Raw genomic sequence first — 12,998 nt, forward strand, 5'->3', positions numbered from 1 at the left:
TGAAATTTCTTATATACATTGTTTTAGAGGTAGAAAATAAATCATATGGTTTACATTACAACATTATTTATTGCCTCAATCCTCATTGTGGGGTGAGTTAAGTGACTTAAAAAGGGAAATTAAATTTAAGTCTTGGGAAAGAAGAACTCTGCATTACATTTTTATTAGTATTAATTATATCAATTTTCAAATATCAAAGAATTGAGGCCTTTGAACTATGGTGCTGGAGAAGACTCCTGCGAGTCCTTTGGACTGCAAGGCAATCAAACCAGTCAGTCCTAGAGGAGATCAACTCGACTGCTCTTTAGAAGGCCAGATCCTGAAGATGAAACTCAAATACTTTGGTCACCTAATGAGAAGGAAGGACTCACTAGAGAAGAGCCTTATGCTGGGAAAGATCGAGGGCAAAAGAAGAAGGGAATGACAGAGAAAGAGGTGGCTGGATGGAGTCACTGAAGCTTAAATGGACTCCAGAGGATGGTACAGGACAGGAAAGCCTGGAGGAACATTGTCCATGGGATCACAATGGGTCAGACATGACTTCGCAACTAACGTATCAACTTTGTCCTCGCAGCAGGCTTAGGGCCTGGGTACTTACGGGACCGCCTGCTGTTACCTCATGCCTCTCACCGACCCGTGCGCTCTCACAGAGAGGGACTTCTCAGGGTGCCGTCCGCCAAGCAATGCCGGCTGGCGGCCCCCAGGGGAAGATCCTTCTCTGTGGGGGCTCCCACCCTCTGGAACGAACTTCCCCCGGGTTTACGCCAAATACCTGACCTTCGGACCTTCCGCCGCGAATTGAAAACACATCTATTTATTCGCGCGGGGCTGGCCTAAATTTTATTGGTTTTAACTTTATTACTAATTTTAATGGGGTTTTTAGTTTTATATATTTTTAAAGTTTTTAGGCCAACTATATAATAAGTTTTTTAATTTGTATTTTAATTGTATATTTTTGTACCATTTTGTTTTATCTTGGCTGTACACCTGCCTGAGTCCTTCGGGAGAAGGGTGGTATAAAAATTGAATAAATAATAATAATAATAGTAATAGCCCTCAGACCCCCATTCAAAGGCAAAAATAGTTTCAGCCTGAAAAAGGTTGTACAGCCTGAATTTAGATTACAAGCATATAGTTTTCCCAAGTCAAAGACCAGACCTGACTGGAATGCTGATGGCCAAACTCTAAAAATGTGTAGATGGGTCCTAAGAAATAATCATTTCATTTCATTTATTTTTAAATAAATAATTCAGTATTAAAATAATTCAAACTAAATATAATTAATAGAATTATATTCTTGTGATAGATTTCTCTTTTCTGTTATATTTTAAATTATACTTTGGTAAAACTTCGTAGCAGAGAACTTGAGGGACTATATACAGCCTTAGGGCTTCAAACTGTGCATCTGTGAATCAATATTATTTCTTAGTTCACAATTTCAAACCAATTCCACAAAATGAAAAAGAGGAAAAGAAACAGATGTGTTTTTCATAGGCTTTCCCGTAAGATTTAATATTTACTCTGTGACAGAAAAATCCACAATTTGGCTTCATTTTTCAGGAAGGACCATTAGAACAAGGTGTGCTCTATAGAAACCTGGATGGAATATAATTTCCATACCACAATTTGTATTAATGGATCCCTGTTTTAGGAGGACTTGAAAACTTGAAAACTGTTCTTTAGCTACACTATTTGCAGAAATAACAAAAAGTAACAGAAAATTATTAGATGCTTGGCAATTCACAAGGATCTACAGTAAATCCTGGCCTTTTTAGCTATAACTTAGTTTTCTAAACCAGGTGTCAGCAACCCATGGCTCCGGAGTTTTCATCCCTCTGCCGTGGCTCTCTGTCGCCCTATTGCAGCAGATAATGAAAGAGTTGTCACCCATTGCCTACTCTGGGAGTAATGAGCCCCTGTACTTACATTTGGGTGGCAACAGGATTCCACCTTCATCGTGGTACATTTGCTGTTACTGCCAGCAAAGAGGGCTGAGAGAGAATGGCAGGGGTGGATCTTGTGGGGTGGAGGCCATCCTCCAAGCTTGGTCTTCCTCCTCCCTCGTTGGTGGGGCCAAGAGAAAGGGGGCAGTGTGGGGAAGCACTCCCCTCCCACGGCTAAGCGCTGAGCACAAAGGCCCAGCGGGAGAGGGGGCAGTTGGCCCAGCAGAAGTGCCCCCATTGGCGAGTCGGATGGTGGAGAGGCCTGGCCTGGCTCTCACAGCGAGACACTGTTCAGCACCTTCAGATGCAAGCTGCGGCCTTTGAAATGCACTGTGCCTTTGAGGAAGCTGGGCAGCAATGGCTGGGGCTGTGCGGGGAGGGGGGCAGCGGAAGCATTAGGACTGCTCCCCCCCTTCTCAGCAAGCCAAGCTTGGAGGAGCATGGAGAGTTGCGGGCCAAGCACCGGAGTCAGAAGGTGTGCTCCAATGTCACCCCAACACGTATTTCCAGCGTGCGCTCCTCTGTCCCAAAGTGGGATTGAGAGGGCGGAAGGGAGCAGGGGAAGGATAGGGGGACTTCTAGGAAGAGAAGCCCAGCTGGCTTTCCTTTTAGCAGGGGTCGGGGGAAAGACCCAATAAAAATCCAATTTCCCCCAATAAATGGGAAAAATAAAGGCGCGGTGGTCCAGAGACCAAAAAGTCGGGTGGGGTCTGTTCATCAGAGGATCAGAGATGAAATCTGGGCAGGAGGGTTATTCAGAGAGGGATCTGCTTGGGTCTCTTCCCTTAGATTCCCCCATCCGCTTTCTTCCCTAGCCTCGTTTTAAGGGTAAGGGGAAGCAAGGTGGGACAATAGTAGCTAAAAGACTGTGAGAGGGGAGTGGATAGAGAACCCCCTCCATGGTATCGACTGGCTCTTTGCTTCCCCACCAGCTTCAGAGCATTTTCCATGGGAAAGCGAAGGGCCTTGTTTGGAGGCAATGGGCATAAAACACAGTAGCTCCAGACCTCACCAAGTTCTCAGACTGGTAGCCCCCTGACCCTTTCCCTTTCTCTCTCTCTGCTCCCCCAAGTCCAGAGGGGACTCCTCCTGTTTCATGTTTCTGAATCCTTTTTTTTTTTTGGGTGGGGGGAGGAGAGACACTGTGCAAAATATGTGCTTAAATCTCATGCCAGTGCTAAGTCCTGATTATTAAAGACGGAGATGGGGAAAAAATGCCATTCCTTTCTCAAGGACCCAGGAAAAATGGAATAAAAATAGGTGTGTGTGTATGTGTAAATAACAGCCCAGGATAGCTTCAGCCATTAAAAACAGCTGCTGTTATTTTTGCTGAGAACTTCTAAGCTACACAGCATTCTTTAATAAATACTAATAACAACAAACCATAATATACAGGATTAAAGAAACGAAGGTGAAATCAGAGGAGGGGGGGAGGGAGGGATGTGAAATCAGGACCTGCTTTCTGCCCTGAGACAGTGGCCCGTCCCGCGCTGTGGACAATGCCACTACTGTTACCAGGGTCGAGTGGGACAGGTTCGCATTGTGGCTCCGTGTCATAATGGGCTCCAGGAGGAGGAAGGAACTCGTCTCCCCCATTGTGAAGCGTGCTAAATTTCACTGTGCCGTGCAAGGTGCTGCGAGAGCCGTGGGCAGGCCATGGAGGCGGCAACAGCAGCGGCCGCTTCTCTCCCCAGCAGAGGGATGAATGGAGGGAGCCACAGCAGAGGGTTAATAGGGCCATAGGCAGTTCCGGAGCCATGGGTTGCTGACCCCTGCTTTAGTTCATACAACACATAGAACTCCAAAGTAGCTCACCAGTGCACTTCCATGTACAAATCCAGTATATACACATTTCAGAACATTTTAGTTAGTGCATATAAACAACTTAATAAACACGTACATGATGTTCTACAAATAATTAACTCTTCATTATATGCCCAAAAAGCAGACCAACATGGGTAGGTAATCAGAAGCCAATTTCGGTTTGTCAAAAACAGATCCATTTTATTTCATTATTTGATAAAGTGACTAAATTAGTGGATCAGTGAAATGCTGTAGATATAGTATACCGTATATACTCGAATATAAGCCGATCCGAGTATAAGCCGAGGTCCCCAATTTTACCCCAAAAAACTGGGGTAAACTGGGGACTCGAGTATAAGCCGAGGGTGGGAAATGAGGCAGCTACCGGTCGGGGAAACCCTCCCTCCCTCAGCCGAGAAGGCTGGCGGCTCCCCCGCCCCGCCCTCTCACTGCACCGGCAGGGCTTCCCCGCGCTAATGCAAAAGCCCGCCAAGTTTGCGCCATCCGGTATAATGTGAAAAAAAGAAGAAAAAAAAAAACTCGAGTATAAGCCGTATATACTCGAGTATAAGCCGAGGGGACGTTTTTCAGCACAAAAAACGTGCTGAAAAACTCGGCTTATACTCGAGTATATACGGTACTTAGATTTCAGTAAGGCATTTGACAAAGTTGACCATAATCTACTTCTTGGTAAATTAGAAAAATGTAGGATAGACAACATCACTACCCAATGGGATTTGTAAGTGGCTGACAAACCACAGTCAGCATGTAGCCCTCAACAGAACTACATCCAGATGGAGGGAAGTAGGTAGTGGGGTACCCCAAGGTTCTGTTTTAGACCCATTACTCTTCAATAAATGATCTAAATGGGGAAATAGAAGGGAAACTTGCAAATTTGCAGGTGACGCTAACCTAGCAGGAATAGCCAACACCCAAAAGATACAGAAGGATCTTGACAAACTTGAACATTGGGCACTATCTAAAAAAATGAAATTTAATGTCGGTAAAAGTAAGGTTCTACACTTAAGCAAGAAAAACCAACTGTACAAGTAACAGACTAGACCAAACTTGGGTCAATGCCAGTAATTGTGAGAGGGATCTTGGAATCCAAGTGGACAATCACTTAAATATGAGCCAACCATTTATAGCAGCAGCCAAAAAAGCCAATGCAATCCTAGGCTGCATTCAGAGAGGGACAGAATCAAGATCATGTGAAGTATTAGTATTGCTTTACGACCATACTTGGACTATTGCATCCGGTTTTGATCACAATACAAAAAAAGATGTTGAGACTCTGGAAAGAGTAGAGAAGAGCAACAAAGATTCAGGAGCCAGAAACTAAAACATACGAAGAATGGTTGCAGGAATTGGGTATGTCACGGAACTAAGTATTTTTTTTAAATTTTACACTCTGGTCAATTTACAAATATTCTATCTTTTATCAAAAGATATATTACTATTGTGGAAATAAATAATTTTTCAGATCCTGAAATTCTAATAGATTAGATTCCTAATGAAACAAATTCAGCATTATTTACTTCTGAACATCAGGAAAAACTGGATCTATGATTTGTAATTTGGCTTCTGCTTAGTAATTCCTCTTTCCCTTTTAGCACAACTTCAATATGTAAATATATTTAATATTGTTAAACAAGAAATAAATTAAGGAAACATGTATATTCAACATTCCAAATATTTTTTTAACACAAGAGATTTTCCCTTCCTATTCTTTAGGCTCAATTGAGTGTATCTGAATTCTGTGATTTCACATTTGCTGTGATTCTAAATCATGTGTGGGTGTTTTTCTTTGTTTGCTGACAGTGTAATATATATACAGCAATGGAATCCAGAGGTGGTTCTAGCTATGATTCAGAAAGTAGTAGCAGTGAAGATTTTTGTACCTCTTAGACCAGTGTTGGCTAACCTTTTCAGCACCGACTGCCAAAACAGGAGTGTACGCAAACATTTTTGGCACAATGCTGAAGTGTGCATGTGCAAAGGGTGCGTGCCCCAGAAACCAGAAAAGCAGGTGATCTTCTGGTTTCTGGTACACACATGCAGGCACAAAGACAAGCTGTCCAGCGCGCATATGGCGGCCCTGCTTGGCCTTTTGGGGTTCTCCCACCCCTGTGCCCGGCTTTCTGGTCCCTGTCGGGGTGGCGGAACATCCCCACTGACAACCAAGTTCTGCAGCCCTAGACAGGGAGAGGAAGCCAGAGCCCCTTCCCGGCCTTGGACGTAAGGGGGATTGGCATTCCTGGGGCTCGGGTTGGGAGGCCAGCAGGCAGGCAGAACTTCACACAACTCTGGTAGGAATGAAGTGCCCCTCATAGTCCACTGAGAATAAGCTAGTGCAGCCTCCCACCCTTTCCGGTCGCTTTCCAGCTGGCATGCTTCTTACTCCTTGGCAGCATCTCCATGCTGTGCTCTCGTCCGGCCCTCCTGGGACAGCATGGCTCCTCCTACATCTCTGGCACCATCCCTTCCGGAAGTGATGGTGCAAGAACCGCCCCCCTCACAGCGGCAGGGGCAGCTGGCCCCCCAGCCAGGATACCCCTATCCCATTGCCCCATGTGCCCAAGCAAGCCAGGCCGCAGACGTGTGGCAGTAGCCATGGCCTGGAGCCATGTAAGAAGCCCATTCGGGTGGGAAGTCCCGGCCCACCCGTCCTGGCTGCGAGCTCTGCTCCCCTTGTTCTTGCTTCTCTTGTGGATTCCGGAACGCGCATGCACACTGCCCACCTGGTCTTCTCCGGCCCGCACACCATAAACTGAAAGAGCAGCCACCCAGTGCTCATGCGTGCACTGAGAAGATGATCTTTCAGTTTCTGTCACTCCTGCACGTGTGAAGACCAACTGGCCAACATGGCGGAACCCAGAAAAGCAACAGGCCACGTCTCCATGTACCCGGAGAAATTGCTCTGGGTGCCACTTCTGGCACGTGTGCCATAGGTTCACCATCAGGGTCCTAGACGTAGGCTGTAGAAGCAGATAAGTCAGATGCAATTACTTTGAAGATATTTTGCATTGAACTGAGTAGCCAAATTACTTACTCGTAACCTGTCTCATCAGTACCTGTTCATTCCACAATATATATCCTGAGGTAACAGGAGCAAAAATATCTTAATGGAAAGCACAGTCTTCATTTTCTTATAGCCAACTGTTCCCCCTCCCCCCCATCCTTCAACTTTCCAGGAATGGCTTCCTCACAATCATGCAAATGATGGTATAACATGATGATGTAGTATTCACTCCCTTCTCCCACTCAGTGGGGAATTCTCTTTTGGTTTTACATACTTCAATTGATTAAATCAGATGTAGGAAATCCCCTAAATTTTTTAAAAATACCTTTATTTTCCAAGTATTTATCCAATTTCATAAGTAAAATTATTCCTTTTGAATGTTTTAATATTTTTATTATTCAATTCTTCCTCATATACCTGTAGTTTTTTCTAATATAGTTTAATTGTTGCTTTATATTCTCTAGATTATAGATGTTGATGTTGCTCTACATCATAAGATATATATGCATCAATAGAAAACATAATTATAAGCGTAGTTTCCAATGAATGCTTATCAAAGATGGAATCCATCTTATCCTAAATTTTTCATAGAATGCTCAACTGTGGAACTGGTTCATTCTCAACTCCCAAGGAACGATAGTGTAAAACTATACAAGGGAAAGCAATGCAATTTCAAGTTCACGAGTTTCATTAATATCCTCTGTATTTCATGCCCAACAGATGTCTTAGCAAAATCCTTATCATGTATTTCATTTAAAAAAGTATTAATGTTTATATCCATATGATAAATATAGCTAACCATAGTTTAACTAAACATAGTTTGACAATGGAAGCATTTACTCAGAAAGATAAATGATAAAATGAATTCCCTTAATTGTATGTATTCAAGAGAAGACTACAGAGCTCTCTGATTGATGATCCAATTTGCATTCAGCACTGAAAAGGGGTTGGACAAGACAGTCTAAATGACCTTTTCTTTGGTTCTAACATAGTTCTACACAAGTAATTCCAACAATAAATATGCCAAACATGCAATCACAAACACTAGTAAATAAAAAGAAAATATAAACAAACTGTTGTAAACAATTCAATGGAGATCAGCAAAACAGATCCCAATGTTTTTAATAATCAGTTGAACTGTGCCTTCCTGTTACTTAAGCCCATATTCCATGACCTGCCCTTTGTAATGACAAATGGCCCGTCATGGAATAATGTAGTTTCCTTTCAAGAATGCTACCCATTCTGTTCATGTATGGTTCTGTCTTCTCAAAACTAAATATTCCTGATTACTTCCATCTTCCTTTATAATTTCTAGTCATCCATCAATCACTTTTAATTTTTCTGCACTGGTTTGTTCCAGATTGCCCTAATTATTCACATATGCTTAGTATGCTCAATATAACTCTGAAAGTAAGGTTGGCCAACAAAAAAGAAATTAGAACTGTTGCTTTTTTTTATAGTCATGTTACACACTGAATATTAATTAGTCTACAGTATTCTAAATGGAGATGAATAATGCTATTTCCATTAATCATGTGAGTCACTACATATGAGCATGACAAGTCATTTCATCAACATTTATTGAAGGTATGAATGTTCAAAATTGGCAATAGGTTGGACAGAACATTGCAATACAAGGACTTCCAGTTTGGCCCCACCTTTCTCGCTGGGTGCCTAACTTAAAGGCAATCCGCACTGGATATCGTAAAAGCCGGTGAAAACAGCGAAAAACAGCTGTTCCCAGCTTCGATTTCTCTCTCTGGTTGAAAGAGAGAGGATAGAGCTGCAGGGGGGAGTGGTAGATTCCCCTAGGGGTTTTGTTTTTCTTATGCAAAGTCCGAAGGGTTTGAATCCCATTGAAATCCTGCTATCTTCAGTGCGCGCAAAAGAGGAAGGTGTCAATCTCTGCTCAAATGCCGACGGAAGAAGCACGAGTGAACAATTATTGGATTGCAAGTATTTTTGATTTCCTGACTTCCACCTTTTAAAAAGAGAAACTTTTTTCCCCCTTGCTTTAACTGATTGTTTAAAATGGCGTTTGAGGAAGTGAAAGTAAAGAGCAAGTTGCATAATTAAGAAGCTGGGAAACATTATTTGTGGATTGTAACGAATTGAGTTCTCCTATACTTAAAGGAAAAAAGGCGTTTATTTGCTGAGAATGTGAAAGTGAATGGAGATTTTATCTTATTGTGTTGGACTGTGGATTGTTGGATTATATTAGTTTGTTTAAGTATTTCATAAGGGGATTCTCCGTAAGACCTTCGCCATGAAGGTTCTTTCAGAAGAATGGATTCGTGACTTTATACAGGATTATACAGAAAGAATGTATTTAATTATTTAAAAATACGAATTGATACAAAATGGGGATGTTTTTGATGAGAGCTTGGAGGAAATTAACCAGTGTAATCAGTACTTGGATGGAATGGAGGTACAAACAAAAATGGATAAAAATGAAGATATGATCGTGAATAAACTAGATGATCTAAGTTTAGATGAAATGCCTGAATCTGTGTTACAAGAGGCTGTCTCCAAATTGGAAAAATTCACAGGGTTAATGCTTTCCAAGAGTTTTCATTCCGGACTGATGGAATATATGGCAGTAACTTGTGGATTGTTGGACATAAGGAACTATCAGGAAATATTGTGATTGACTTTTTAAAAGGAGTAATGAAGGAAAGACAGAGACTAATGCATCAAATAAAATGGCAAGAGATAAAAGTATTATCCTTGAAAGAATCTTTTTTTGAAATATTAACAGATAAAAACATTAGTGTCCCTGAAAGAGTTTATGTGAGAAAGATCTGGAAGAAATGGGTTGATTACATGTTTCACATCTATCATAAAAGACTAAATATTTGGATTTATATTGGATTTTGAATATAAAGTTGAGATACTGTAATTTTTTGTATTCAAATTATATAATGTGTTCTACTGAATTGCAAATAGAATATTCTTGAAAGATCTTACGTAAGAAAGATTTTGGGGGAAAATTATATATTTATAGAAGCTATAAGGGAGATATTCTCTGAATTGGATTGGACTTTTACGCATTAGCTGGCTTTAAATACTTTAGATTAATTTGTTCTACTTATTTATATATTTTATTATTGTTAATTGTTAAAAAAAATTTATTTATTTTTTTTGGAGGATTTTGGCTTTGTAAGGAGGAAGTCAGTTAGAGAGGGAAAATTGGTATAATAGTTTTGGGAATTTTTTTAGCATATGTTTGTTTTATTTTTAACTATACCTTGTGTTTCTTCTGGGAAGTCAGGGGGGAGGGGGGAGGGGGGTTTGTGAAGGGAGGAGGGATGGGGGTTGGGGGAAAGGGGGGGAAATTTTTTTGTAAAACTTTTTGAATAATAAAAAAAAAACATTGCAATACAAGCTTCATCCCATATATAAAAGAACATTGAATGATGGTTTCCATTTCTGCCACAAAATTAAAAAGAATTGCAATTTTCAGATATAATAGTATAAACAAGTATATCCTTTTCCTAAACCTCAGTGTAGACCAGGGGTGTCAAACTCAAGGCCCAGGGGCTTAGATCTGGCTTGGGGGGCCACCCTGGAAACAGTACAGGACCGGCCCGTGGTGCCTCTGCCAGCAAAAATGGATCTCCATTTTCATTGGAAGAGGGTTGTAGGAGGCTGTCACAGCCGAAAAAGGAGCACAGGAGCCTGTTTTCTCTGGCAGAGCGCTCAGGCTACCACAAGTGCCCCCGACATGGATGATTTCAAGCTGGCCATGCCCACTTCGCCGCCCCTCCCCCCAAGTCATACAACCCTGATGCAGCCCTCAATGAAATTGAGTTTGACACCCCTGGTGTACAAATATTTTTTAATTATAACTCAAGTATGGAAACAGAAACCCAGACAATTAAAAATCCCTCTTAAAACACCGGGAACTAAACAAACCAAAAAAAAAAAGGATTAATAAACTTAAAATGTGATCAGGCAGAAGAATCCATTGCCTGAGTCCATGATTTTTTCAACAGTACTTTCTGATGTCAGTCATAATACTGTTATAACTTTCAAGATACTAAACTAATTCTTAAAATTCTTATATTGTGAAACATGATTTGAGCAAACACAAAGAAAAGCTGTTTCTTCCACTTGTTTCAGTTCATTATTACAAACTTTCTGTAATCTTTTCTTTACAGACGTTACAAAATCTTTTCTTTATATGATTCACCACAAACTAAAAACTACATTATTTCAAAATTGTCTTCATGCTGTATTAATGGAATACAACAAAGAAAATGTTTCTGCATTATTTGTTATATATAATTGGAAAATAATATTCAGGTATTTTTTTATAATCTCTTCTTTAATCAAATTATCAAAGAATGTCATAGTAAAATCTTTCAGCAATTAAAACAAATTTTAAGAACCCTCCTATAAAACTTTATTATATTTAGTGGCACCAGCTTTGAAACAAGCTTTCAGAAGTTTGTATATTTCTTTATACTCAATTGGTTCACTGTTCTTTAAAATTAATCAATCACTAGGATTTTCACCCTTTTTGTGATTAATTATTAACTGATTTGTTTCAACTAAATATTCTGAATTGTCTTAGTTTTCACATATATCTCCATTTGAAGGCTACTACAGGCAAAAATGTCTTTCAATTTATGAAGATAACCTCTCCCAGAAGCTGAATGATTTCTGGTGACTACTTGGACATGCTCATAAAATTTTCCTAGCAGCAACAAGGAAATTGCCATTGCCTTCCTATGGAATGTTCTTTTGATGTCTTTATTTAATCTTTGGAATTTCTGGTGACTCCTCTTTAGGAAATAACCAGACCTGCTCTCTTTAGCTATTTGAGAGCAGCAAGTTGTACTATTTCCTCTCAAAAATCCCTAGACAATTTGCAATAGAAGTAATAACAGATTGAATTTTGCCTCCATATTTCCTTAGAAAAATAATTTAGCTTGAGATCATTCTAATCAAAATGTATAAGTGTAAGTAGAAAACCAAAAGGGTGTAATTAATTTATAAATGAGCTATACTGAATTTTAGTTTTAGAATCCCAATGTCATTACATAAAGGGTATTTTTCTAGGAATTGATTAATCAGGTTCCAATTGCTGTCACTGAATTTAATTAATTTATATTTCCGGCTTTTGATTATTCATATTGCAGTAAGAAAATATTCCTGCTATACAACATCACAGGGGAGAGGGAGAGATAATGTGCTCTCCAGAAACATTAAAGCACCGAGTAATAAACTACGTTTGAACCTAGCAAGGTACACAAGCTAACCAAACGCAGTATGCTTAAATGAAACATTAAAAAACGGAGTTGTGTAAACGCAACCGGCGTTCTAGAGCAGCACTTCTAGGGAGTAAAGAGGGCATCCTACCGTTTGAAAGTGCTTGTTGGAGCTCGGTGTCGGAGATGATACCGCTACGGTCTTTATCAACCCTGAAATCAAGCACAAGAAAATATTCCAATTACGACGCGGGCCAAGAACAGGCGCAAAGAAGAATTCCCAGCGCGTAAGGAGGGAGGAGAGGGCGCCTTCCCCGATTCAGCTTCATCGCTCCTCTTCCTAAGAGAAAAAGAGAAACTTCACACGACTCACCTTTGGAAGACTCCCCACAAGAAGCTCGGGTCTGGCATGCCTATAGACGCCATGCCGCCTCAAACTAGCTGCGGAAAGAAGAAAACCAACCCCACCCCTACTCGATAAGGAAGAGGCCTTCTCAGAACCAGTTCCGGGTTTCAGTCCGAGCTTCGGTGGGAAAAAAGGAACCAGCCACCTCTGCTTCTCTGACACAAATCATGACGCATCCAACTCGGCAGGCGGAATTCTGAGAAGGGGCTGGGCTAAAAGGATTTGAAGCCGATTTCTACTGCGTTTTTTGTGCTTGAAGGTGTTGTCTAAATCCATCCAAGCGTGATTGGAAAAAAAAAACATGGGCTTGGCCTAAGTATGTTTGTATGAGCCAGTTCCCCTTACATATGGTTACTACCTAATTAAATCTAACTATGCACACACTATGGAATATTTGTCAAACGGTGCGATTACTTCAACATTGACTCACACTTGACAGCTTTAAGATGTGTGGACTTTCAGCTCCCAGATTTCCCCAGCCAGTCAGTTTAATTTTGCCAAGTTTGACACAGTGCGTGAAACACAGGGTTATGGAAGTCATCGAAGGTATTAGAGCTGGATTATAGATACCAGAACCACCAATAGAAGGTAACAAAGATTTTTCTACTTTG

General features: G+C 40.8%; 1 protein-coding gene across 4 annotated transcripts in view; it reads right to left on the bottom strand.

Annotated features, from left to right (window-relative positions):
* PDCD6 (programmed cell death 6) overlaps positions 1 to 12,582 on the bottom strand; it is a 78,874-nt gene extending 66,292 nt beyond the window's left edge. The window contains exons 1-2 of one of the 4 annotated variants that reach the window (XM_058180659.1): positions 12,355 to 12,582; positions 12,133 to 12,194 (exon numbers count right to left, since the gene is read on the bottom strand). In XM_058180659.1, the coding sequence (XP_058036642.1) occupies positions 12,133 to 12,194; positions 12,355 to 12,407 (115 nt within the window). In that variant the 5' untranslated portion in view covers positions 12,408 to 12,582. The remainder of the gene's footprint in view (positions 1 to 12,132; positions 12,195 to 12,354) is intronic. The other 3 variants (XM_058180660.1, XM_058180657.1, XM_058180658.1) reach the window with 3 other exon arrangements.
* Positions 12,583 to 12,998: the final 416 nt, after the last annotated feature.

Source organism: Ahaetulla prasina, chromosome 4 (genome assembly GCF_028640845.1).
Source record: "Ahaetulla prasina isolate Xishuangbanna chromosome 4, ASM2864084v1, whole genome shotgun sequence".
Lineage (NCBI taxonomy): Eukaryota > Metazoa > Chordata > Lepidosauria > Squamata > Colubridae > Ahaetulla > Ahaetulla prasina.